Here is a 27,050-nt window from a genome sequence, read left to right as displayed (position 1 = left end):
AAGTGCAGATCTACTTTGAGCCTCTTTTTGACGCATGTCTGTTGATGATTTCGTACAGGGAGTCAGCATCACCAGTGTTTCAAAAATTAACTTGTTCCTGCTGAATCATAGTGGCAGTTTTTTGGCAGATTAACATGTATCCTGTTGACATTGCTATATAGAAGCAATGCGGTTGAATTGCTGTCCTACAGCAGGTACATAACTATTTGTAATTGCTGTCTCATTGCACCAAAATCGCTTTAAATACCACAACTGACTGCGAGCGGTCACAGGGTTGATCTGTCTTTGAAGCAACCATTTTAAAGTGAACAAGAACCCTGTGCATTGAACAAAAAGTTTATTGCACAAAGCTGCAATAATTTTGGTCGTGCTGTGGAGATTATTCTTGGAGAATTTTTTATATCAGGAAGGATCTCGTGTCACATGCACAATTTTAAACTGACAACTCTTCATTTTGTAAAGTTTTACTTCCACTCTTTTACTCTTTTGCACTATATTGGATAAAAAGTAGTCTTCGGGCAGATAGATTTTATTTTAATGGCTACTGAATGTCATAAACATTTACACAGTGTTTGTAACGGGGCTCGATTCGATTAAAATCTTTAAAATGTAATAGTCTTAGCTTTTCAACTTGCCCTCCTTTAAAATGAGAGAAATCATCTTGCATTTAAGTCTACTTAAAGTGTGCATAAATAATAAATTAACTTAGCATCAGTCTGCCTTTCTGTCACTTTCTTTCTCTATGCTTTTTTCTTTTGACACTAAGAAGGTAATTTTATGAAAGGCGGGGAGAAATGTTTGGGACATATTTATTTCCTTACGTGATACGATTATTCTCACAATTTTGCTTTTAGTGTCCTCAGGCACACTTTTAGGCACAGTTAACTTGACCGTGTTTAAATACATACTTGTGGAAAACCTGTATTGACATATTCCCTTTTTGCATAATACTCAAACCTACCGGAGTGTGCATTGGCACATAAAAAGCTATTCACATATTCACTGCAAATTAGTCTCCAAATCCATATAAGCCACTGATAGCTGGGAAGAAATACAGTAATCAATGACAGAGGTTTTTCTTTGCCTCCCTAAACAGCAGAGTTATTTATGTGTACTGACATCAATCAGCATGTAGTCTCTGCTTCAAACCAGCAAGTTCTAGAGAGGGAAGAAGTGCTTTCTTTTAATGATTTATTATAGCCAATCTGGTGTGTGTTTATTATTTATCATTATTCAAACAATGTTAAGAGAGCATGTTACTACATTTCCTTCACATTTCTTTGCCAGTGTGTTATATCAGTGTCGACAGAGAGAAAGTGGTGCACAGTGTAGCTAATGCTGTTTGCTGCAGGTAACTATTTGCAGTGACAATTAATTAAAGCCAAATTAAACCCTTTTACATTAAAAATAAATCTGTTAAATTGCATTGTCTGTTTCTTTCCTCGTTGCCGCTTCTTTTCCTCAAAGCTGCATTTAGTCAACTGTAAACTGTCTCCCCGCTGTATTGTGCATTACAGCGAAAAGTCAACACAAATGTCAAACTAATGCAGTGGAGTATTATAGACTCCTAAAAAGATTTCAACAACAGCAGCTTTCTGCTGACCTTTTATTCTTACCATCAACTACGCCGAGAAATCTTTCAATAGCTTTGCATAATAGTTTTGATTTAGATTTGTGTGTAACAGTGTGTAAATTTGCTTATTGTGGTCTACACCCCGATGAACATTTGGACATCATGACTGTTGATCTGCTGTATATACCACACACAAACACACAAACACACAAACACACACGCTATGGCTCTGTTCCATTTTTTTTAAAGTTGCATTTTATGGTATCACTCTTTGAATTATTTTCTTCCAGTCGGGCACATTAGCTAAAAGAAAGCAGGCAAAGAGTCCAGGTTTAGGTTTGCTCATTTTGTTTCTGTTGTTCTTTTGTTGAAGTCGTACATTCTGTCTTCATTCTTCCCATTTTTTTAAAATAACGTCTACTAGCACAGACTTTAAGAAGACCTTTTTACAGCACAGAGTATGCTATCTTAAATGACACATGACTGAAAAACACTGACAACTATCATGCAGTTTTTAAAGTCTAGTACTAGTAATCAACTTGTATTGATGGGGGACAGTAACAGTGTTTTCCTACTGTACGAACACTGATTAGTCACTTACTTGACTTACAGTTTATCCCAGAAATGTTTGGAAAAAGCTGCTTGTAAGACCCTCTTACTACGAGCACTTACCAGGGCATTACTGTCTGACATACAGAAGTCTTTCTTTTACATAATAAATGAAAAAAAAGTAGTATAAGAGCCAGCGGATGTGACATGTTAGGCATTATTTTATCGGCTATGTCGCTGCCCTGAAGGTTTTAACAGTAGTGAGGGATTGTAAGCCTTTGGGCTGAAAAGGAAATGGACCAAGGATTTTTCTTTTAGCGATAAGGTTGACTGCACCGGGCTGTGAGAGTGCTTCACTGACTAATTATTTGAAGCCTCCTCTCAGATTAGGGTAGAAGTGCAGAGCTTATGGACAGTTGCATAGCAGACAATCAGACCATGTAATAACCAGAGGGCCAATATTTGCTCAAATCCACTGTAACACCTCGCAAAACAAAAGTGTGTAAAGCCCTAATGCTCAGTCCAATCCCACGGCACACTGCCTTGATAAACACCGACGCCACCTTCACAATGGACGCCATCTTTACTCTGGCAATTAGGCAGAGTTTTGGATTATCGCTTCCTCAGCCCAGCACACCACAAATCCTTCCGGATTCAATTATTCCCCTCCCACGTCTGCGGCCATTTGGGCTTTTTGGGCACATGGCCAGTAGAGGAAAGAATCTGAACTGCTCAAAGTAAAAAGTTAGAAAGAAAAAAAAAACGTTCTTCTTTTTTTTTTTTTTTTACTATGCCTATACTCCTGCAACTTTGACGAGTCTATTAAATTAAAATGAAACCTCGGGAACTTGCAAACACTATCCTGTTGAATATTTTATGAGAACAATAAGCTAAATTTACTGTGATCCTTTCCTTTAGATTTTTGTAAGTGTTCGGTGTTATCTGAAAAACATTGCACTACATCCTTCCCTCCAAGCTGCTGATGGTTTGATCCTCCCCCTGTAGGCCAGGAATGTCTCCAGTGGTTTCTGCATAAGAAACTAAAATGCTTACTGAAAGGATTTGATTTAGTCAATGTTCAATGTGTTTGCTTAGATGCTTTTTTGTCTTCCACCTGGTGACCCTTTGTGGAGTACAGACATTTCACTCTAGTGCCTTTGTGTGTGTGTGTGTTGCCAGCACATCTACTACACAGTTTCCTCATGGTAGCATGGATATTTCTCACAGGTCTCAAATAAAGGACCTCCTTTTTTTGTATATTACCCTACCTGACCCATCACACTGTGTATGCTTTTGGGTGCTTTTCCCCTCTCATCAGTAAATGGCCAACTGTGGCTGTCACCTGCGTTTTATGCGTCTCTTACTCACATCCTAACACTCTCCTCTGTCCTTCTCCTCTTTTTAATTACAGATACTACTGTCTCATCCCAGAAAGGTAAGACAGCATTTAATCAGTCACGTGTAGATTTTCGCATATTTTCAGATGGGTTCCACGTGCTTGTGTTACTCCTGTGTGTGTTCCAAATTTTTGCTAATGAGATGACAAAACATTTCATGTTTTTTTGTTAATGTTGATTTGAAATTGAGTCACTCGTTGGTTTTGTTGCACAACAATCTTTTTGATTACAAAGTCAATCACTCACACCCACTGACACCCAGACTAAATTACCTCGCTACTCTGCAAAGACAGACAACCCACAGTCTGCTTTTATGCACTGTTTTCTGTAGGTCTTATGTTCAGATTAATCACAGTTCTGTTTAGACTCCTCCACACTTTCATGTGTATGCTAATAAGAGGTTGGAGGAGGTGACTGTTTTGCATAGTGGCTCTTCGGGGACAGACGGGAAGTTTAGTGCAGTTGTAGGAAAGTACCTGTAGGCTGTTTAGATTTTGTAAGATGATAGGGCCAGGCAGTCAAATTGTCTAAACAGCTCCAGGGGTCTTGTTCTGAGTGGCAGGTGTATGCACCAGGCAGTCCCAGCCCCTATACTCTTGCTAGAGATGATACAGTAATGGCAGAGGGTGTGTCACACTCGGTGATTGCAAAGAACGATCAGACAATCAGCCAGGAAAACTCCCTGCTGATTTTGTTGAAACTGTCTTTTATTCCCTGCTGTGCTTATAAGAATTTAGATATTCTTTTGTACAAGCTTTTACCAGAGCAGAACAGAACACAGATACAAATATTTTCATTGTCACCTGGATCTGATATAGTGCGCATGTATATGTGAAAAACCTAAACAGCAGGTGGGTTTCTCTGGGAACATTGTGGCATTTTTGCCTTTCAAAGCTTTAGATCTGTTGAAGCTGCAAAAAGATACAGTTCATCTGCGTGACTGGGTACACACTGCATGCTCTCACTCACACACTGTTGTGAGCCTATGTATGTGATGACTATGTGGTGTACAATGCTGTCAGATTGGCCTATAAAGGTAAGTGATGCGGGTTGCCCGAGCCTCGCTGTCTGATGAATGTTGAAGGGGTGCAGAAGCTCGCGAGGTGTACATCATCCCTCCACAGCTGCACTCGCATACGTTTCTGAATGAAGTGGGGGGATAAATAAGGCCGCGCAACCCTGACAGTGAATGAATGCTTGCTTTTGTCAGCCTGTGTGTGTCCGTGCCTGTGTCTGACTTAGTTGTGTGCGTGTTTTTGTATGTCTTTCTTTTCTTTCACATCTTGTATGTCCAATTCAAATCTGTTTAGTTAGAAGCATCAACAAAAACAGCTACTGTCTTCCAATCCCACACAATGAGAGTATCATCTGGCTGTATTCATTAATATACTGTGAGTTATAGATGGCTATGCTGCTCTGACAGTGTCATCAGTGCTCAGCAGCCTTGTGGCCTTGAGGCAAAGATAATGTTCATATACCATGTGTTTGTATGAAAAGATTTGTATACGTTCATGTGTGTGTGTATGTGCACCTCAGCACAAAAGATGAAAAAAGCTGGAAGTTTGTCCAGCAATTTCAATGTAGTTATATTCAGCACAAACTAAGAGGCTACATTATATTACACGTGTTAGACTGAAGGGCAGCACAGAGTAGTTAGGTCCAGGTAGTATTCAAGCTACATTTGAATAACCTTTACTGTTGTTCCATACCAATATGATTAGTGATTAATAAAGGCTCTTATTATAAGTTGACCTTATTCTTCAGTTTTCTGCTTCTGTGGAACATCTCTGCTATCTGCACCTTTCATGACATCCTTTATCCAACACTTCTCCACCCCCTTACACTCCTCCTCCCTCTCTGCTGCCAAACGAAGTATATTTATGGCACCTGTGCTGGAAAAACAGTCTCCAGGAGACGTCCCACTAATTTCATTTTCAAAATGCCAGCAATAAATTTATCAAATGGGCTGAATCGAATCGGAGTCACACGCCGTGCCATCCGTCATGGGCTGTCCCTCAGGGGCCTGTGGGCGTACTTAAGCCGGCCAAAAACCTCCGCTGGCAGGAGAAACCAGATGAATATACTAGAGAAATATGCTGAGAACAAGAATGTGTGCGCATATCTTTATGCGCTTAGATCCATATGTGCAAGCATAAATTAGCTTGTCCACACGCAGGGATGCATATGTGTGCACAGAGGTCAATGCTAATTTTTCAGCTCATAGAAGCCTCATGTCGAAATCTGAGCTAAGCACTTTGGATGTCAATGTGCCAGAACAGTAATTGATTAATTGCAACACAAGTTAATTGATTGTTTTGCACATTTTTGCTTTTGTGAATCCCTCTCAGTTCAAACACTGCTTTGAGCTTTATCCCCTCCCCTGCCTCTGAAAACTCGAGTTTCACACGCTCTGTGCCCTCCCATTCCCCTCCCATTTCTCACTGCCTCATCCTCTGTACCTCACTGTGGCACCTTTGCCTCTCTTTTTAAATGCCTCTGTCCCCGCTTTGCTTTTGTTTCACCGATCTTTCCCTCTGCCTATCTTTCCTTGCCCTCTCAACATTTATCACCGTGCAGGCTAAGCCAGGCATGAGGGAGGGTAAAGCAGCTTAGTACTAACAGTTCTAATGAAGTCAGGCCCTGTATCCCTCTAACAGGGATCAGTGGAGCTACTCTGTGAAGCCTGTCAGCATTTAATGATTAGATGAAACATTCAGACACCCGCTACGAGAAGACATGCACACTGATATATGGTAATACCCAGCTGTGGTCTCTGTTACGCAACTCAACAAAGAATTATGCACACAAACACACTCTCACTAGCCCCCAAACTCCAGCTGTAAAGATCATGATTTATGACTGAAGCATGGCATCAAGGGTATACACAGCAAAGTGATTGGAATAAAAGCAAATGACAGAGAGGTTCAGAGAATGAACAATCTGGCTATTGATTTTTGCTATGTGCAGGAAGGTGGACAAAAAAGTAAACTGCATGAGAGAGATTTACTCCTTGACTTGATGAGCAGACTGTAAACAACTCCACACGCTCTCGTCAAGATGCATGCTGCGATCCATGATTTTTCCCTGCTTCTTGCTTCTGCTAAAATGCCTGATAGAAGATCAATAAACAGGCCATCATCTTTTTGAACATTTCAAGATTCACCGCTGATTAATTCTGAATCCTATTAGATTAAGTTGTCCTAGTCTGTGCCCACGCACAGCAGCTTAATGTGTGCCCGTGGTGTTGTACGTGTTGTTGGCATATGAGTAAGTTTATCAGAGGGAGTACGTTAGTGTGTTGAAATGCTAAATCTGAAAAATAGAGTGACAGAGGCAATGGTTGGGTCAACAAGCTGCCTGTTTGTCAGAGTGAAAGGGTGCCCACAAGGCCTTAGCTGCTTTTTGCCCCATTAGCTGCACATGCAAATTTACCTGTCAGCTTTACAGCTACACAAGGAAACCACAGTCTTCTCAACTTCTCTGCCTCACTCTTATTCCAGTTTCCCCCCCCTCTCTAAATCTCAAACTCCAGATCTCCTCCTCATTACATTTTGTTCAATATCTTCCTTCCACTGCTAAATTGGAAACATATTCTGTCCTCACACCAGTAATTTCTCTCCCTCTTGTAAAAGTACCTGTTTAACTCCACTTGAAGGATTGTGAGACACTGGATTTGAAATAAATGTATGTGCATTTCTGCCAGAACGCATCTGCTGCTTCAAGGCTTTTCACATATCTCTTGGTTAGCAAAGCCTCATAAAAAAGTACTTGGCGAAGCTACTTGAAAATACAGTTTTTCTAAGGAAGCACTTTCAGCCAAAGAAGTTGAGAAGGAAATGTCCACTGAGCTTAATTTATAATTTGTTAACTGATAATTATAATACTGTAATCCTTATGTGATCTTCTCAGCTATTAACTGCCTCGTAAATCCAGCCACAAAAGAAGCTCCTCTCACTCTATGGCCACATCAGAGTGTAATGGTGTTGCTCAGAGGTAATATAATAAACATTAAGTTGAGTACTAGCCAGGATATAAATAATGATATGTGAGAGACCCTGTCTGGACTCATGAATTAAAACCCCATCCTGTTTCCATGATCTAGTTCTGGAACATTAGAGTGTTCAGTTGCTAAAAGGGGTTAAAATGTTGTTGTAGCTGTTGTCAGTGAAAACCCTACTTTATCCCTCTTAAAGCATCCATCCATCTGCCCATCTGCCCATCCGTTTTCTTACTTATCCAATGTAGGGTTGTGGTAATGTAGTGTAGGGTGGTGGTGGGAAGGGGGTTCGAGCTTATCCCAGCTATCAAGGCAAGATTTTGCAATCAGAATTGTGATCTGAATCCAACATTTTGCCAAAGACATTTTGCTTTTCCAAAAAAGCGAGCTCTGTCAATTCTCGATAGCCTTTTCTTGTTCATGTGTTACTTTTATTTGGTCATTTATTAATTTACATTCATGTCATGTTCATTATCACAGTGCATTTGTAAGAGGGAAGTGTCCAAGCCAGGAAGGGGGAAGAAAAAAAACAAAGAGAGAAAAAAGAAAAAGGGGGATCCTAGACTTCTACAGGAACAAAAGCATTTATGCAACCATGAATTCAAGAGTTCTGCAGAAAACACTTCTTTGCCGTTATTCACTACCAGAACTCAGGAGCAGAAATTGAAGAAATTACGATGGTATTTCACATTTGATTCTAAATTCAAATGAAACAATAAACAAGATGGTTAATAAAACCAAAAATGACAACTTTTACCAATATAACGTATCCTCAAGGAGAATGTAAAGATGAGATAAAGTAATAGTTGCAATTATTTTCAGACATGTGCACCCTGTGCAGTCAGACTCTAAAGGGCTTCGTTGATCACATACTGTACCTATCATATGGTTATACAGCTGGTGCTTTGTTTTACTTTGACTCATAAGCTTCACAAACACTCTACGCACTAATAAACTGTAAGAATAGACCTTATTCATGCATTGCTTTTGATAGTAGTATATAACTTAACAGATTTTGCTTGAAATTTTTTATTGCCATTCTTTGTCCTCACAGAATGAATCATAGTGCCATTGTTCCCCTGACTTTTATATTTGCCCTTCTCTGGTACAGAAAGGAGAAAAAAAGCCTCAGTCAGTAGATAGTTATATTGTCACAAAATGTTGGCCATTCATGGTTTGCACGTAATCACCTCGTACGTTATTAAAACTTTGATCTGCAGACAAATTATTAAGCACCATCATCAAGGCAAAATTGCACGACATATCTTTAGCTTATGACAACAAACCTATTAAATTCATAACATTTCTAGCTGCCTCACGAGTACCTCAGAATTAGCTTTTGCTAAACTGAAAGGGTGTAAAACAGTGTAAAATACCATCATTGATTTATGATATGCTGACACTAACTCTCTATTGGCCTGTGCTCAGGATCACAGTTCATTTGCCTAAGCTTATCATATGACAGAAAAACAGAAAAAATTTAATTTGGTGTATTTTCACTCCACTTTGAACCATTGTTTTGCAGTTTCTTTTAACTTGAGTTGGCTCAAAGCAATAAACTGCCATAACTGGAGGTGCTTCAAGGCTTCTTATCTGGCAGTAATACTGACTACAGTGTGTGTGAACATCTCATACTTTGTCTTTGATGTGTGCTGTTCATGCTACTGTGAATCCCTGTGACAAGAACCATGCTTATTTTCACCTTTAATTTGTACTTTTTTAAAGATTTTCAATTCAGTTCTGCAAGAGCTGCAAGATCATTATAGATATCATCTTCCCTTTCTTGCATATCTCAGGCCAACTGGTTCAGCATGTTTGGGTTCTTTTTAAATGGCAACAGAACTTACTGTAAGTCCACGACAAATCTCAAATGTCTGTGTCTGAACTGGTTAGAGAAACACAAGCGGTGAACAGAGTCACCTCTGAATGAGACAGAACGTAGCCTCTTCCCACAACAAGGTGAGAAGCTCTTCGTTATTAGATCACAAGAGAGTGATAGTGCATTTTATTTGCCAGGCTAAACTCTGCAATATGTCCAACTGAGTCTTAGCTAAAGATAAAGATAAAGACAAAACCACACAAAGAGAGCCTCAGCAGACCCACATCTTAGACTCATTAAGACTGCCTGGGCATTGAAACATTTCTCAGGCAACGACAGAGAGAAGATAAAAGCAGAGACAAGTATAACAAAAGAATGGAGACTGAAGTAATATTATCACCACTCTTTCTTAAAGAATCCTGCTCTAAGCCTCAACTGCCAATTAGGTCGAGAACAGCCTGTTCCCTTGACGGATGAACTTAATTTGATATTCCGTGCTCCGCTCAGTAGGGTGCAACAGTGATTGCACCGGTGGATGGAATTTTCAGGCCATCCATACAGACTAGGCGTAATCGACTATGTAGATATAGACTGAAGCTTATCATAACTATTTTCTCTTTGGTAGAGTAGTTTTATTTACAAGAGGGGTCAGGTTTCTATTGAAGTGTGTGTGGCAGGTATCTGGAAGATTAGAGCATTGTTGCCCAGAGATGCTTGTGTTGCTACGTGGGATTACCCAGGAACAGAGCTGCAGTAATCCCATGGAGTAAATAACTCTTTGTCATAATTCAACATGTTATTGTCACAGGAATACCTGCTCTAAATCATTTTGAGGATTCATACATCTTTGTCTGTTTGCTGACAAGACACCACAGTTAGGCTTGAACCCTACAGCGCTGGCATTGCCAGGGAAGTGGGTGGCATATTGCACCCAGCGGGAAAGCTCCTATGTAGGCCTGCACGGCGGAGGGATTTGACCAGCTTGGATTAGCTCAGCAGGGTGAAACAGAGGGATACAAACAGGACAGATGGGGAGGGACAGACTCAGAATGGAAGAAAGGGTACATCAGTCTCTGTTCAGCACAAGAACACCTGAGAAACCTGAAAAAAGCTGCAGAGAATCATGTGGAATATTGTTAATATGCTAGTGAGCAGCACACACCAGTGAACCATGAAACAGCAACCAATACCTTGGAGAGCCGCTGTAAACTCCGAGCCAAACTAATCACCAGTTAATTATACATAGGGTTTTACCATTTCATAAATTTCAAATAGTTTTGCCCTGTCTTAAGCATTCGGACTTCTTCCTTTTACATTTAACAACACCTTTACATTTCTGAGTGAGGATGGGAATATTAATTGAAATGCCCACAATTAGATAAACACAGCTCCCAACTCCACAGTCACACTAATTAAACAAGCTTTTTTTTTCCTGTACAGTGCTGTGCTCTCAAACCTCATCAACTGCTCAAAGACGTGTCACCACAGTAATGGCAGATGGGTATATTTAAAAAAAAAAAAACTAAGCTAAAACAGTTAAAGACACACACAAGCACTAAAGAAAGCAAAGGCAGTTGCCTCTGACAGACTGCTGAGGAAATGTGTCTTTATTCTTTGCTCAGAGTCGTCCATCCTGTCCAAAGGATGGATCTAATCCAAAAGTTTATTACCAAACTTGAGATGCAAAGCCTATTCGTTTTCTGACACCAAAGAGGGCCAAGAAAATGAATCGGGGTCTGGACAAATTGGCATCACTCACACAAGCACAGTGGGAAGAAATTCTCAAAAGTCGAAGTTGTGTCCTCCTTTAGCTCCTCTCTCAGAAACTTCCAGACTTTCTCTGCAAACTATGTTCATTTTTTTGTACTGTTCACACACTCGCAGTGCAAACAGTTGAGAATTTATTTTATAGTTCAAGCCATACATTGTTAAAGAATTCTTGCACAGTAAACAAACCGACATGATCAGTATGAGCAGCAGACATTGTTTCCCAAGTTGAAGATGTAGAAATGGGTTAAAAAAGAATCCTCCATTAAACTGAGAGAGAGAACTAAACAGCAGCGGTCACCCACCCATTGCGCCCACTGGGTGAGTCCTCTTGAATATAGCTTTTTCATACAATTTTAAGTAACCACTTTGCACTCAGCAGAAATCATTCTAACAAATGAATGTGCAAAGCTACGTAAGTTTCCAGTCAGTCTGTTTACACTCGAGACAGAGAGACAAGGCACCCAGGAAGAAAGGTGGAACTAGATGGATTATTCCAGGCTAATTCCTAGCACAAATCAACTCTCAACCATCAATAATTCATGTGGAAGTCTTTGAAAAGTAAACACTGTTTGGACCATTAAAAACCCTGATTGGCTATAAATACTGTACACAGCTTAACTCTACATACAGAGGTTCCTGTAGCTGCTATAGAAAAAAGTACATTTGCTCTATATGGAAATCCAGCGCTCATTAGAGAAGGTAGAATCCTTTGTAGACCCATAGCCAGTATTACCTGGTGCAACATTAGCATGGAAATGATGCTAAAGATGACAACAGAGAGGGGTAGTTAGACTGACAGCTGGTGCTGGAACATGTTGGGTTTTGTGGATTGATGTTCTCTGTCAGCTTTGCCTCTGTGTACTTCAGACAAATTGTGCTCTCGTTCAGTCGGTAAATGCGCACATAGCCAAAATGCTAAAGAGGATCATGCCCCCACTGTAGGTAATTTTACTCTACTCTGTATCATTTGCACATTGACTTTACCTCCCACTTTGTCTCTGCAAGTTGTTTTTTTTCCTTGCTTGTCTTTCATGTACTTTTTCAAGCTCTGTTTGTGACTGTGATTAGGGTGTATGGTTGGTTTATGTAGCTTTTAGCAATTCCCTGTACTCTGGCAATTCCCGCCTGAGCAATGCAAGACAGGGAGTGGTCTCTGTCTCTCTCAGTCAGAAATGCTCATTAGATAAAGAGGAGGTTCCTCTGCTTTACCTCCACTTTCCTTACAATATTTTACATTCTGCTTTCCTGTCTTCTGTATCTTTCTCGCTTTCTTACTTTCTTGCTCACATCTTGCAATGCCCTGGAGATGGTCCTGTCAGTACAAACAGCATCTGTCCAAGAGAATATTAAGATGTGTAATCGTTCCCTAAAGAATCAACTGTAGAAAACAGTTTTTTTTCTTCTTTTTCGAACTTTGATGCTGAAGGTTTCATATATACGATTTATAGACATCACACAGTGGATTTTCTGTAACTGCATCAGATTTAAATGATCAGTTAATCAATGATAACAAGAATTCTACATTAGCTTCGCTATGATAGTCTGCTTTTACATCTTTTATTTTTCTCTTCCCCACTTTCTTTGAAGCAGTCTATCTGATGTGATTTATTATTGAGTGGAACCCTGGGAATTCTTCTTCTTTCGGCCGGTCCCATCTCGCCCGATCCCCAGCATCGTCTTCTGTCACACCAAGTCTCTGAATATCCTCCTTCACTACATCCAGTCTTTGTCTTTTCATCCTGCCTGACAGCTCCATATTCAACATCCTTTGCTCACTATTTCTCCTAAGCACATGTCCACATTAGAGCTGGGCGATATAAGATTTTTTCTTACCACGATATGTTTTTTTCATTTCAGGCGATAACGATATATATCACGATATAAGCCAAATAACTAAATTTGTAAGATTTAAATGTGCCGTTGCTCACAAGTAAAATGTGAAATAATCAGCAGCTTGTTTTGATTTAAATATTTATTTCCCATAATAAGTTAAACAGGGCAGATGTACTTAAGGAAAATGAGACTTCAGTTTCAGATAAATAAAGGCAAATATTGCAAACTACACAAAAAGCAGCCGCTAAAGCGTTTAAGTTTGAAAATAGAACAAACAAAACAGACTACTAAATTGTCACTTCCACTTAGAAACAAAATATTAATTCTAAAAATAAATCTTAGTTTTTTTTTTACAGAAGAACAGACAAAATTGACTAACTTTTGTCAATATCAAATAAACTGAGAACTAAAAGGAAATTCTCACTCTCCTTGTTGTATCAGAATCAGAATCAGAATACTTTATTGATCCCTGGGGGAAATTTTTTATTTATTTTTTGTTACAGTGCTCCATTATAAACCAACATAAACCAACATTAAGACAAGACAGACAATACGCTAACTAAGAATAGTACAATATATACATATATATATATACATAAGTCACTCATTAATAAATAGCTGGAAAAGAAACGTGTAGTTGTAGCAGTAACCAGTGTGTTAAGTGGATGCGTTGTACAGGGAGATGGCCACAGGCAGGAAAGATTTCCTGTGTCGTTCACTGGTGCTTTTCGGTAATCTCAGTCTCTCACTGAACGAGCTCCTGTGACTGACCAGCATGTCATGGAGTGGGTGGGAGGTGTTATCCAACATTGTCTTTATCTTGGACAGCATCCGCCTCTCCGACACCACCTTGAGGGAGTCCAGCTCCATCCCCACAACATTACTGGCCTTACGGATTAGTTTATTAAGTCTGTTGGCATCTGCGACCCTCAGCCTGCTCCCCCAGCATGCAACAGCATAGAGGATCGCACTGGCCACAACAGACTCATAGAAAATCTTGAGCATTTTCTGGCAGATGTTGAAGGACCTCAGTCGCCTCAAAAAATAGAGACGACTCTGGCCCTTCCTGTAAAGTGCTGTGGTGTTTTTAGCCCAGTCCAGTTTATTGTCAATGTGTACTCCAAGGTATTTATAGTCCTCCACAATGTCAACACTGACCCCCTGGATTGAAACAGGGGTCAAGTGTTTCCTGGTCTTCCTGAAGTCCACGATCAGTTCCTTGGTCTTTGCCACGTTGAGCTGCAGATGATTCTGCTCACACCACGTGATAAAGGAGTCGACCACAGCCCGGTACTCTGTCTCATCATCCCTGCTGATGCATCCAACCACCGCAGAGTCATCAGAAAACTTCTGAAGATGGCAGGTCTCTGTGCAGTGGCTGAAGTCTGTGGTGTAGAGGGTGAAGAGGAAGGGGGAGAGGACGGTCCCCTGTGGTGCCCCTGTGTTGCTGATTACCTTGTCAGACACACACTGTGGGAGACGTACATATTGTGGTCTTCCTGTCAGGTAATCAACAATCCAGGACACCAGAGAAGCATCCACCTGCATCGCTGCTAACTTATCACCCAGGAGGGTCGGCCTGATGGTATTGAAAGCACTAGAAAAGTCAAAAAACATGACCCTCACAGTGCTCGCCGGCTGGTCCAGATGGGTGTAGACACGATTGAGCAGGTAGATGATGGCGTCCCCAGTTTCGAGACGAGGCTGATAAGCGAACTGAAGGGGATCCAGATGTGGTCTTACTATGGGTCGCAGCTGGTCCAGGATGAGCCTTTCCAGGGTCTTCATGATGTGGGAGGTCAGTGCCACGGGCCTGTAATCCTGGGGGCCACTGGGACGTGGCGTCTTTGGTACAGGGACGAGGCATGATGTCTTCCACATCACTGGGACCCTCTGCAGACTCAGACTCAGCATAAACAGTTTATGAAAGACTCCACACAGCTGGGGGGCACAGGTCTTGAGGACGAGGGGACTCACTCTGTCTGGTCCAGCAGACTTGCCTGAGTGAAGTCTCCTCATTTGCATCTCAACCTGGTATTGAGTGAAGGTGATGGGTGTGGGAGGGGTGACAGGACTCTCACAGGAGGCAACAGCGCCATGTGAAGAGAGAGGCTGGCACAGTGGTGTGGCTCTGGATTCCAGACTGACTACAGGTGAGGTTGTGGGGGTGGGAGCAGACACTGTGGTGTCGAATCTATTGAAAAACAGATTCAACTCGTTAGCTCTATTCTCACCTCCCTCAGCTCCCCTGCTGTTGGTTGGCCTGAATCCAGTGATGGTCTTCATGCCCCTCCACACCTCTCTCATGCTGTTCTGCTGGAGTTTCCACTCCAGCTTCCTCCTGTAATTGTCCTTAGCCTCTCTGATCTTGTCCTTTAGTAACACCTGGACCTTCCTCACCTCCTCTTTATTGCCCCCTCTGAAAGCCCTCTTCTTGTCGTTGAGGAGGGCTTTGATGTCCTTAGTCACCCACGGCTTGTTATTTGGGTAACAATGAACAGTCTGAGCTGGAACAATGGAGTCGGTGCAGAAAGTTATGTAGTCTGTGATAAACTCAGTAAGCCCATTGATGTCCTCGGCGTGAGGCTCACAGAGTGTTTCCCAGTTGGTCACCTCAAAACAGCCCTGTAGTTCCGCTAAGGCCTCCTCTGACCACCTCCTAACAGTCCTCGTGGTCACAGGTTCCCTCCTCACAATTGGCACATAGCGGGGGGTGAGGTGAATCAGGTTATGATCTGACCTACCAAGTGGGGGGAGGGAGGAGGAGCTGTATGCATCCTTGACATTAGCATACAGTAGGTCTAGAATTTTTTCTCCCTGGTGGGACAGTCCACATATTGTCTGAATGTTGTTAGTGTATTGTCCAGTGATACATGGTTGAAGTCACCCGAGATCACAATAAAGGCACTCGGGTGCTGAGTCTGTAACCGGGCTATGGCAGAGTGGATAGTGTCACATGCAGCTGTGGGGTTAGCAGAGGGAGGAACATAAACAGCCACCAAGATGACGTGAGAGAATTCCCTGGGTAAATAATACGGCCTGAGTCCAACAGCACACAGTTCAATGTCCGGGCAACAAATCCTTTCTTTGTTTGTTTTTTCGTTGGCAGGGTTACACCACCGGTTGTTAACTAAAACAGCAAGCCCACCTCCTTTCCGCTTACCGCTAGCGATGCTGTCCCTGTCCGCCCGAACAGTGTGGAAGCCTTCCACGGAAGCATTCTCGTCGGGAATGTCCTGGTGCATCCATGATTCGGTGAAACACATCATGCTACACTCTCGGTATTCCCTCTGACTCCGTACCAGTGCTGAGAGCTCGTCGATTTTATTCGCTAACGATCGCACATTTCCCATCACGATAGACGGCAGACACGGTTTATACCTCCTCCTCGCTTCGAGCCTCCGCTGTCTCACCGTCTCCTTCTTTCTTCTCTTCTGTCCTTGACCTCTGCATCCCCGATGTGTTTTCCTCCAAATTTCAGCTGGTACTTCTGCGGGTCTGGCCAGCGAGCCGGCTGGCATCAGGGCGATCAGCTGATCTCTGGAGTAAACAGTCCGTGAGTGTAGGAGATGTGCCGCGGTCCCGTTCCTTGATAAAAGTAACAGTTCCACGGCCACCAGAAGAACAAAAACTCTCTCAATCCACATGATTGAGTAAAAGATAATAAACGGATGAAAATACAAGTCAGAAAAAAAAAAGAATACGTAAGAAAAAAGAGCTAAACTAAGAGAAAAAGCAGGAGCGACTGTAACAGGCTGCACGCTGGTTGGCGCATGCACACTTGTTGAGCTTAGCTTTTCCAACAGTTTTAAAATAAAGATGCTAACAGAACATTCTTTAAATCCTAGGTACACATCCAAGGTGCTATGTGCTATATATATATATATATATATATATATATATATATATATATATATATATATATATATATATATATATATACTTTAGTCTGAAAAAAGCCTACAGGTTGTGGGACAGGAAGACAAGTCTATCCACTGCTTCAGGCTTTAAAGCGGCCCTGTGGCAAGTCACAATATTACCCCCTGTACTAAATACCCTCTCAGAGGGGCTGCTGGTTGCGGGGATGTAGCGCTTTGCCAGGCAGCTAACTCTTGGGAAGCTTCTGTCGTTGATTTTCCACCACTCAAGTGGGTCCATTTCACTGTCTGCATCAGGTGCCAGCAAGTACTTTTCAAGCTCCTTTTCAACTGTCTCTTTCTCAGTGAGCCCTGTGCTGGTGGGGTGGGATTTCTTAAAGAAACTGCCCAGTGACTTTCTCTGTTTCTTCTGGGTTGGTAGTACTGCAGCAGCTCCACCATCTTCTGTTTCCTCCGTTCCAGCTGAAGTGGACGGGTGCTCAATTTGCCCCAACATCTCAGACACTGCTCTCATTTTGATGGCATCAACGTGTTCTGCATTAATGTATTGTACTTTGAAGCGCGGATCTACCAGGGTTGCAACATCAAGCAGTTCATTTGTAATCTGGTCATTGTACTTTTCATCAAGGTATGTCATGACTGTCATCTTAAGGTCTTTTGTAAGTTGTGTTTCATCCTCAGATGGTTTCAGAATCTGTGTTCTGAAAAGGTGAAGCATCGGCTTGAGGTAGGACACACTCACGTAACACTCTCCAGAAAGTGAATCTGTGAATTCCAGTAGTGGGTTCAGGGCCACATGCACAGACTCCAGAACATCTAGATCTTGCCAGGAGGGAACCAATTGCCTGGTCTTCTTATCTGCACTGAGGACCTGAGAGATAGCTTTATGTTGCTCCAGAACCCTCCCAACCATTTTTTGGCGTGAGCCCCACCTGGTGGGCGACTCTGTCACTAACTTGTGCTGGGGTAGGTGAAGCTCCTCCTGAGCAGCAGCCAATTCCCTTTTCTTCTTCCAAGAGAAACTGAAGGCGGCCACCACTCTCTTACACACGGCCACAGCTTGCTCCATCCTCTTGTCTTTGCCGGCTTTTTCTGTGGATAAAAAGGTAAATAATAGCACATATTAACCTCAGAAATTAATTTAAGATTTTTGATTTTTTTTTTCCAGTCACAAATAAAATTCACTGCCCTGAAAACCCATTTACTTGCTATGATTGTACTTTTTTTTATTGTACTTTTACTTTTTTAAATTTTGCTGACAGACTGACCAAATTTTTTTTTCTTATATTTAAAAAGGTGACAGAGGCTGGTGTTATCAACATCATTGTTATATTTGACGTTTTCATCACTTGTTCTTTTTGTCTTGAATTGCCCCATTTGGTGGAATCATAATTTAATGTTCTTTATAGGAAAAAGAGCTGAGGTTCTGTATTAGCCAATTGGGATCCTGATAGAACCCCAAAATTCTAAATTTTATTTGGCACTTTTTGTCAACTTGATTTACACTGAAGAGTGACTGAATATTTGCCTATTATGCATGCCAACAGCAACTATTACCTCAAATAAATAGGCTGACATGAAGAATATTCTTTCTGATGTTTATTTTTTAACAATAACCATTGAAGTGATTTAGATCTCTAGCTTTTAATATGTTTACATGGGCTCAAAAACACAATTAAAAGAGGCATTTTAAATTTTATTCTGCTTCCCAACTTACCGATAGCTGAGTGAAGTCGATGTCCGAAGCACTGCAGCCGGGTCCAGTTATTCAGGGATGTGGCCTTCACTATATTTGTCCCACTATCGGTTGTGATGCAGACTTGTTTGTCTTCACTCAGACCCCAGGATGCAAGCGCTTCTGACAGTCCTAATGCAATTACTTCAACCGTGTGGTCGTCGGGAAGGTAGGCAGCTTGAAGACATTTGCTTTTCAGATTCCAGTCTTGGTCGATATAGTGGGCAGTAAGGCTAAGGTAAGGTTCTGATGTGCGACTTGACCACATGTCGGATGTAGTAGCGAAGAACGATACAGTTTGTAGCTCCTTCTCAACAGCCTCACGGCACTCTCTATATAGCTTTGGAAGCGCTGTCTGAGAGAAATGTTTACGTCCAGGGAGTTGGTAACGAGGATCCAGTACCTTAATTAGCTGCTTGAATCCTTCATTTTCGACCGTGTTTATTGGTAGCATGTCTTTAGCAAGACAGTAGGCTATGGCATTCGTTATGTCGCTATGTCTCTTAGCTTTTTTGTCATATGGTAAGACGCTGGAGAAAGCCGACTCAATTGACTGTTGCTGCTTCGCAGGGATTCCTCTGGTTGTTTTCGATGACAAATTAGCACTTTCAGTCAGAGATTGAGCGTGCTCTGGTGGGTGGCACTGCTTCAGGTGATGAAACAGGTTAGTTGTATTTCCAGACTTGGTGGGAACATGCTTTCGGGACAACTTACAGTGCGTGCTACTCTGTTTTTTGTCGGACTTCAAATAGCCGAAATAGCTCCACACTACGGAACTTTTCTGGCCCTTCTTTTCGACAATCTCTTCGGCATTCGAGCCGTCATCTGTGTTCTCTTCCGTTCTCTCGGTTGATTTTTCTCTACTTGGTTCACTCATTTTCTCCATTACCCAGTCGACACGGCGGTTAGCTGCTTCGCAAACAAATACGCACGTGCGGCTTGGCACTTGTGCTGTACGTAACAAGTCACGTGACGTGGTTCGGCTCTGCGCTACTTAATTTGGATTGGCTGTTCCTTTTTTTTTTTTTTAAAGAGGAAGAGAGAGAGATGAGGTCTATCGCGATAGTTGTATTTTCCTATCGAGAAGACGTTATATCGCAATACATATCGTTCTATCGCCCAGCTCTAGTCCACATCATCTCAACCTTTCCTCTGTAACTTTCTCCAACTGCTTGACCTGAGCTGTCCCTCCGATCTATTCATTTCTAACCCTGTCCATCCTGGTCCCTCCTAAAAAAAATCTTAACATCTTCAACTGTGCCGCCTTCAGCTCAGTCGCCTGTATTTTTACTAGCACAGGTCTCACCAGCACTGTTGGCCAACAGCACTGGAGGTGGTCATTGTAAACCCAGGCTGAGACCAATCCGGTATAGAAATCTCATCTTTCTTGATGAACAACTTTAATTTGGCAACAATTTTACCATTCCTTACAAACAATAAATAGCATTAATTTCTACATATGTGGAAATTACACACTTCTCAGAGGTAGTAACTCATCTTTTCAACATGTGGGAAAATTTTTGTTCATTTAAGATTATATTTCTCCATGCAGAGACCTGTAAGATACAAGGAAGTAAGATAGAAGGAGTAAAAGCGGTTTGCTGATATTTAAATGAATATATATATATATATATATACAGGGAGTGCAGAATTATTAGGCAAGTTGTATTTTTGAGGAATAATTTTATTATTGAACAACAACCATGTTCTCAATGAACCCACAAAACTCATTAATATCAAAGCTGAATGTTTTTGGAAGTAGTTTTTAGTTTGTTTTTAGTTTTAGCTATTTTAGGGGGATATCTGTGTGTGCAGGTGACTATTACTGTGCATAATTATTAGGCAACTTAACAAAAAACAAATATACACCCATTTCAATGATTTATTTTTACCTATGAAACAAATATAACATCTCCACATTCACAAATATACATTTCTGACATTCAAAAACAAAACAAAAACAAATCAGCGACCAATATAGCCACCTTTCTTTGCAAGGACACTCAAAAGCCTGCCATCCATGGATTCTGTCAGTGTTTTGATCTGTTCACCATCAACATTGCGTGCAGCAGTAACCACATCCTCCCACACACTGTTCAGAGAGGTGTACTGTTTTCCCTCCTTGTAAATCTCACATTTGATGATGGACCACAGGTTCTCAATGGGGTTCAGATCAGGTGAACAAGGAGGCCATGTCATTAGTTTTTCTTCTTTTATACCCTTTCTTGCCAGCCACGCTGTGGAGTACTTGGACGCGTGTGATGGAGCATTGTCCTGCATGAAAATCATGTTTTTCTTGAAGGATGCAGACTTCTTCCTGTACCACTGCTTGAAGAAGGTGTCTTCCAGAAACTGGCAGTAGGACTGGGAGTTGAGCTTGACTCCATCCTCAACCCGAAAAGGCCCCACAAGCTCATCTTTGATGATACCAGCCCAAACCAGTACTCCACCTCCACCTTGCTGAGTATTGCACACCTTGTGCTTTTGGGCTCTCCAGTGATGTTGCAGCTCTGAAATATGGCCAAACTGGTGGCAAGTGGCATCTTGGCAACTGCACGCTTGACTTTTCTCAGTTCATGGGCAGTTATTTTGCGCCTTGGTTTTTCCACACGCTTCTTGCGACCCTGTTGACTATTTTGAATGAAACGCTTGATTGTTCGATGATCATGCTTCAGAAGCTTTGCAATTTTGAGATTGCTGCATCCCTCTGCAAGATATCTCACTATTTTTGACTTTTCTGAGCCTGTCAAGTCCTTCTTTTGACCCATTTTGCCAAAGGAAAGGACGTTGCCTAATAATTATGCACACCTGATATAGGGTGTTGATGTCATTAGACCACACCCCTTCTCATTACAGAGATGCACATCACCTAATATGCTTAATTGGTAGTAGGCTTTCGAGCCTATACAGCTTGGAGTAAGACAACATGCATGCAGAGGATGGTGTGGACAAAATACTCATTTGCCTAATAATTCTGCACTCCCTGTGTATATATATATATATATATATATATATATATATATATATATATATATATATATATATACATATTAGGACTAGGCGATATATCGAGTTTTTTTTTTAAATATCGATATATTTTAATACGAGATATCAGATGTGACAATATAGTTTATATCGATATAGTATATGTTACGTTATAATTATACTTGTGGAGCCGCTAGTTTGCCTCTCTTTCGTCCACTTTTGTCTCTATGCAACGTTACTCTGCCTCGCCTCTCTCCTTCACTGAACACAACTCCCCCTCCTCCATTGCTTCACCTGCAGGCAACGACAAGATGGACACGGCAAATCTCCGTTAACGAGTTAGCGCGCTAACGAGCTAACCACGCTAACGCCATGCAGCCCACAGGGGCTGCACGGCCTAAAATCCTTTCATTTTCTCAAAAATCGACAGTGCACCTTATGTATGAATTCTGGTTGTGCTTGACGACCGCAAACCGATTTTATGTGGTACACGGCGCTCAGCAATCTGTCAAAAATGTTTTAGTACGACTTTGGTCAGCTACGGAGCCGCACCGCTTGATGGATTGTTGGAGTATTACGGCTACCGTAGTCTGGAGCCTCGCGGAGTGATACATACTGTGCTTCAACGTAATATTACCGTATTGTGTGTGTATAAGGACCATAAATGACACCTGTTAAGAGACACGGTTACGAAGCGGATTTCAAACTCCAGGCTGTCAGTCACGCAGTAGAACTTGGGAACAGAACAGCTGTGAAATCTGTCTATGTTATTATGCTCAGTGTCTTTTAGTTTACATTTTGACTGCACAATTGTGAGCTCTTTGTTATGCACAAAACAAGATTGTTTTCTTTTATTTATGGAGCATTATTATTCAATAAATGCTGATAATTTATTTTTGAGTAATTTCTTCATGTACATCTACGCTGTATGTTAATAAAAGTGCCTGTGTGACATCTGGGACACAGCTTTGACTCCGAACTCTCTTTTTGTTCTTACTTTATGGCTTTAAAAAAATATCGAGATATATATCGTGTATCGCCATCCAGCTAAAAAATATCGAGATATGAATTTTGGGTCATATTGCCCAGTCCTAATACATATATATCTCTGTGTGTGTTTCTAACTGTATGTCTGTTTGACTGAGCATTTATGTGCAAGCATCAGCGTGTGGGTGTAATCACTTGCTGCAGCTCACTCCCATTAGTGTGTAGGGATTCCTGTGCTCTGCTTTTAGCCAGAGGAGACCAATTAAAGCCATCAGCCAGTGTTGGGGGAGCCGGGCTGCTCTCAGAGACCACAGGACTCTAGAACAGAGGGTTTAGGCTGGCTCCATCCTCCTTCACCTCTGCACTGTCTGCAGACAGGCAGTATGAGGAGATTCTGGGAAAATTACAGGCACATCCAGTAATTTGAATTGATTCTTTAATTATGCATTTTGCATCTTTTTCTATTGTAGTTCAGCATTTCCATACATAAAAGTTATTGTAATATTTGGTATCATTGCCTTAACTTAAGTCACAAGGGGGAGAACTCCAACATACATGGGAAGTAAGATCGGGTCAGCAGAGTCATTTTTAAAAGTTTTCAATCGAGGGTTTTTGAGCTGATGGAGGTTGCTGATTCTTTTTCCCCCATTGAGATTTTCATGTGGTATAAATTTCACTTTAAAAATGTATTTTAGTTTTTATAACTGGAGGAAAAAATTAAAATGAAATGTGGTTGCCGTACTATCAATCCTGAGTTCTTACTCAATAAAGTAAGAACTCAGTTCATCTTTAAGTTGTAACTTGCCGAGAATAAAGTTATGCCCTCTTTTTGTAACTCAAATTCTTTATTTCTGTAAGAACTTATTTTATCTCGTGAACAAGAATTCTGTGATTTTCAAACAGAAGTTTTCAGTGCTGCGAGGATGCTTGCATGAATATTATAAAAAACATTCCCATCTCCCTAATAAAATTCGGAAAGGAGTAGCAGAGATTCACAGTTTGAGGCCTTCCCAGTGGGTGTTATTATTGTGCGTTTTCCTGCAGCCTTCCACACTAATGCTTCTCTTGTCAGTGATGCTTGACCATGCTTCAGGGCTTTGTTATGGTATGGAGGCCAAAGATGTCATACCCCATTACAAAATAAGGCACTAGATATGAGCTTCCTCTTTTCTTTTCTTGCCCCTCCCTCCCCTTTGTCTCCTGCTCTGCCTCAGCTCTGGGGATCACCGCTGTGGAAATAGAGCCTGCTCCGTAGTGTCTACTCAGTAGGTAATAACTCGCTGTTCAGGCTCAGATAAAGAGCTCCATTCATTTAAGTGGCTGCTCTCTTTGTACACACGAGTGACACCTATCCCCTGGGAGAGCAGTGGTGAACTACAGGGTTGAAACTACAGGCACAGCTTTCAGCAGCCCTGATTGCCTCCCTTAGAGCTCCTCGGTCGAGAAGCCTAACCCCTCTACACACCAACTCTCTCATTTTCCATCTGATTTTCATTTCTTTTTAGTGGAAATACCTAATCTTTTTTTTTTCCCTTCGTCCTTCACTCCCCTGCCCACCTCTTACTACATTAACCCATTGCCTCTATTATTACCTCCACCTGCTTCTTCCTTTCCCTGCACATCTCCATCTTCTGCCCTAATCACACCACCACCACTCCTTTTTACCCCATCATTTCGGTGCATTGCTCTTCACTCTCTTCGATTTTCTCTTTCCCACGCTCATCTCTATTATCAAGTTTCACTCTTTCTCTTTCCTCCATCCATCTCCCCTTTCCTGTTCTGTATCTGCCTCAGTCTCCAGAGAGCGTCTGTGGGGTCCCTGAGCTGTAGTAGTCACTGATGTGTGTACCGGTCAGTGGTACTCATGGGTAATGTGTAGATCATTCATCCTCTGGACAGGTATGTAATAGAGGCGGGACGAAGGGGAGAAGGGGGACAGTGGGAGATCTCTGGAGCTATGAGAATCAATTTCACTGGGAATTACCAGAGCAAAGAAGCAGAACCTCACCCTCTCTTTCTTTGCTTCCTTCTCCCCCTCTGCCTCATTCTCTCTCTTTCTCACTCTGTCTTCATTTCCCCACTCTCCTATCTCATTCCTCTCTGACTGCTCAAACTGATCAGCTCACAATACGCCCTAGCATTACCCTAGCCAAGTAGCTGGATAAATCCCTACACAAATTAGAACACAGAAGCCATTATTTAAGTCAACCCCTTTTCTTGGCTTCAGCAAGAAAATTATAGTCCTGTGTTTAGAACTGCAGAACAAAGGAAACATGCTCTCTTTTTTCCACTTCCAGCATTTTTCCCTGGGCGCAGTAGTACATCAGAGAAACTAAAGAGAGAAAGACAGAAAGAAAATCCCACAGAGATTGCCCCTGTAGTGCTACTGAAGCTGCCCATGGTGAAAGGCCTGCTACGCATGTCCTGGAAAGCCAGTTGAGACACAGAGCAGTAACTTGCATGCAGGCTTTTTCACTCACCTGTGAAATAGAACTGTGGTTAAAACAGCCCAACATGCATGCATTTGGTACCAGTAGCAAAGCCGAAATACTAGGGTCTTTAATGGCATGACCATCCAGCAAAGGTTCCACTTCATAAACTGAAATGAATGACTATTGGCTGACTAGCACACGCCATTTGACCTGGCACACTAGGGGAAACAATGATGTGGGAGACAAGAAAAATTGCTCATCAATCACAACCATGGATGGTCAGACACTCTCATCTTGTAGTAGTAATGTTCAGTGACTTGATTAGGGAATGATGAGGTTTATGGTAGACAAGTTTTTCTTTTTCCCCCCATTTTATGATGGCCGTAAAAGGTTTAAACAGATGTTAATGCTTCTACACAATGCCTGCTATAGAGAGTCATTTCTGTGCATCATCTCATATTTGGAAAGGAGACAGTGATGAGGCAAGAACGAGAATCTGTGTGCGAAAATTAAAGACAGAGATCCGAGGGAGTTTTCTGCCAAGTGGGTTTTCCTCTCTACCATTACAGAAATGATGCATAACTCCACAGTATGCCCTTTAATTGGCGCTATTAATATCAGTTAAAGTTTTAATACCTATTTATTAAAACTTAAACTTTTTTCAGAGGCCTAATGTGAATAGAATTATGAATCTCAAGGGCTGTGCTCTATAAAAAGGCTCAGTTATGAATTATTAATGCTCTACCACTTCATCTGCAAGATCTCACTCCTGTAAGATTTGTTAAAAAAAATGGCCCAGGGGTCTAATATTAGGATGAATTTTCATCAATAAATACTTAAAATGGGAGTATCATATTTCTTGAATAAAGTTGTTAAAACTGTAAACATCACCTCCACAGTGACAGAAAGTTCTATCATTAACTTTGTGGGACCTGACAGATGATCTTTAGTAGAAGTTGGTCATGTATAAAATGTAAACAGAGTATGGGGGCAGACAGAAAAGGAATCTAGTGCACAGAGCAGCCAAATACGTCTGGTTCTTTTCATCAAAGTCCTTTCGTCCTTCATATAAAATCTGTGAAAAGCTCTTGCACTTAAACTGCAAAATGAACTGAGAAATATTTCAGGAAAGCATCCAGATTCTCTGTTATTAGATTTAATTGTGGTTCAAAGATTCAAAACTTTATTTATTTTTACTTATAGTTTTCTTATAGTTATCAGTATTTCCTGGTTCAGATTTTGTTTTGTTTTGTTTTTTAAATTGGGCAACATAATCACAAGTAGCCTTCTCTGGAAACAGTTACTCAGAACCAAGATCATGCAAAAGCGACATCAGCCTATGTCCCATATAGAAGTGCTATTTCCAGAAGTGTTTCTTTTCTCCAAATGCTGTAATCCAATTGCATTTTTTCCTTTAAGCGACATCTAGAATTGTGCTTTTTATTTAAGCGTTGCTTTTGTAGTTGTATTTTTTGTGTGTGAATATTATTAATACTTCTAATACAACTTTAGGAATGCTTCGTTGAGTAACAGATTTAAATCCTGTGTGAAATATGAATGGGACTTCGTGAATCAGGATTGCAGGTTCCCAAAACAGCTCCTCCCATTTCTCATCTCTATTTGAAATGGAAATTGCTCTTGCAATTGCTCCTGCATCTCCACGCTCTACTTCTTTTTATTCTTATATCCCCAATCAACCCCCAGTATTCTATTTCATCACTTTTCCTCATAGTGGTCCCCTGCACCTCCATCTCCACCTCATGGTTTCAGTTGGAGAGTGTGAAATGAAGCTTGTATAATTAAATATTAACAACCTGCAGATGAGGGGATTGCGAGTGAGGATGGGTAGAGGAGCACACCATTGAATCCTCTGCCCTACTTCTTGCAGTTAATGTCCACTGGGAATTATTCATGTATCAGCTAACCTGCACTGGCACCTAAGAAGGCACAGAGGTAGCAGTGAGCTGTGCCAAAGTGGCACTGAGTGAGTCAGGGTCAATCAACATTAATAGAAATCCTATTGGGGTGATAGAATTCCAGGGTAGAGCAAAGCTTTCATTATTAATTAGCCTGTCAGATGCTGTTCTTATCTGTT

At 41.4% G+C, this 27,050-nt stretch overlaps 1 protein-coding gene and 1 pseudogene across 1 annotated transcript in view; one reads left to right on the top strand and one right to left on the bottom strand.

The window, feature by feature from the left end:
- The window catches only part of LOC146364595 (cadherin-4-like), a 251,476-nt gene that overhangs the window by 101,481 nt on the left and 122,945 nt on the right, over window positions 1–27,050 (top strand). Inside the window, exon 3 of the mRNA XM_084915958.1 lies at window positions 3,534–3,557. Coding sequence (XP_084772084.1) covers window positions 3,534–3,557 — 24 coding nt within the window. The remainder of the gene's footprint in view (window positions 1–3,533; window positions 3,558–27,050) is intronic.
- On the bottom strand, window positions 11,774–15,715 carry LOC146364596 (uncharacterized; annotated as a pseudogene).

The sequence above is a fragment of the Perissodus microlepis genome, chromosome 20 (assembly GCF_051167445.1).
Source record: "Perissodus microlepis isolate ML-2025 ecotype Zambia chromosome 20, ASM5116744v1, whole genome shotgun sequence".
Taxonomy (NCBI): Eukaryota; Metazoa; Chordata; class Actinopteri; order Cichliformes; family Cichlidae; genus Perissodus; species Perissodus microlepis.
Note: the sequence above shows the minus strand (reverse complement) of the source record. Positions and strands in the feature narration are given on the sequence as shown.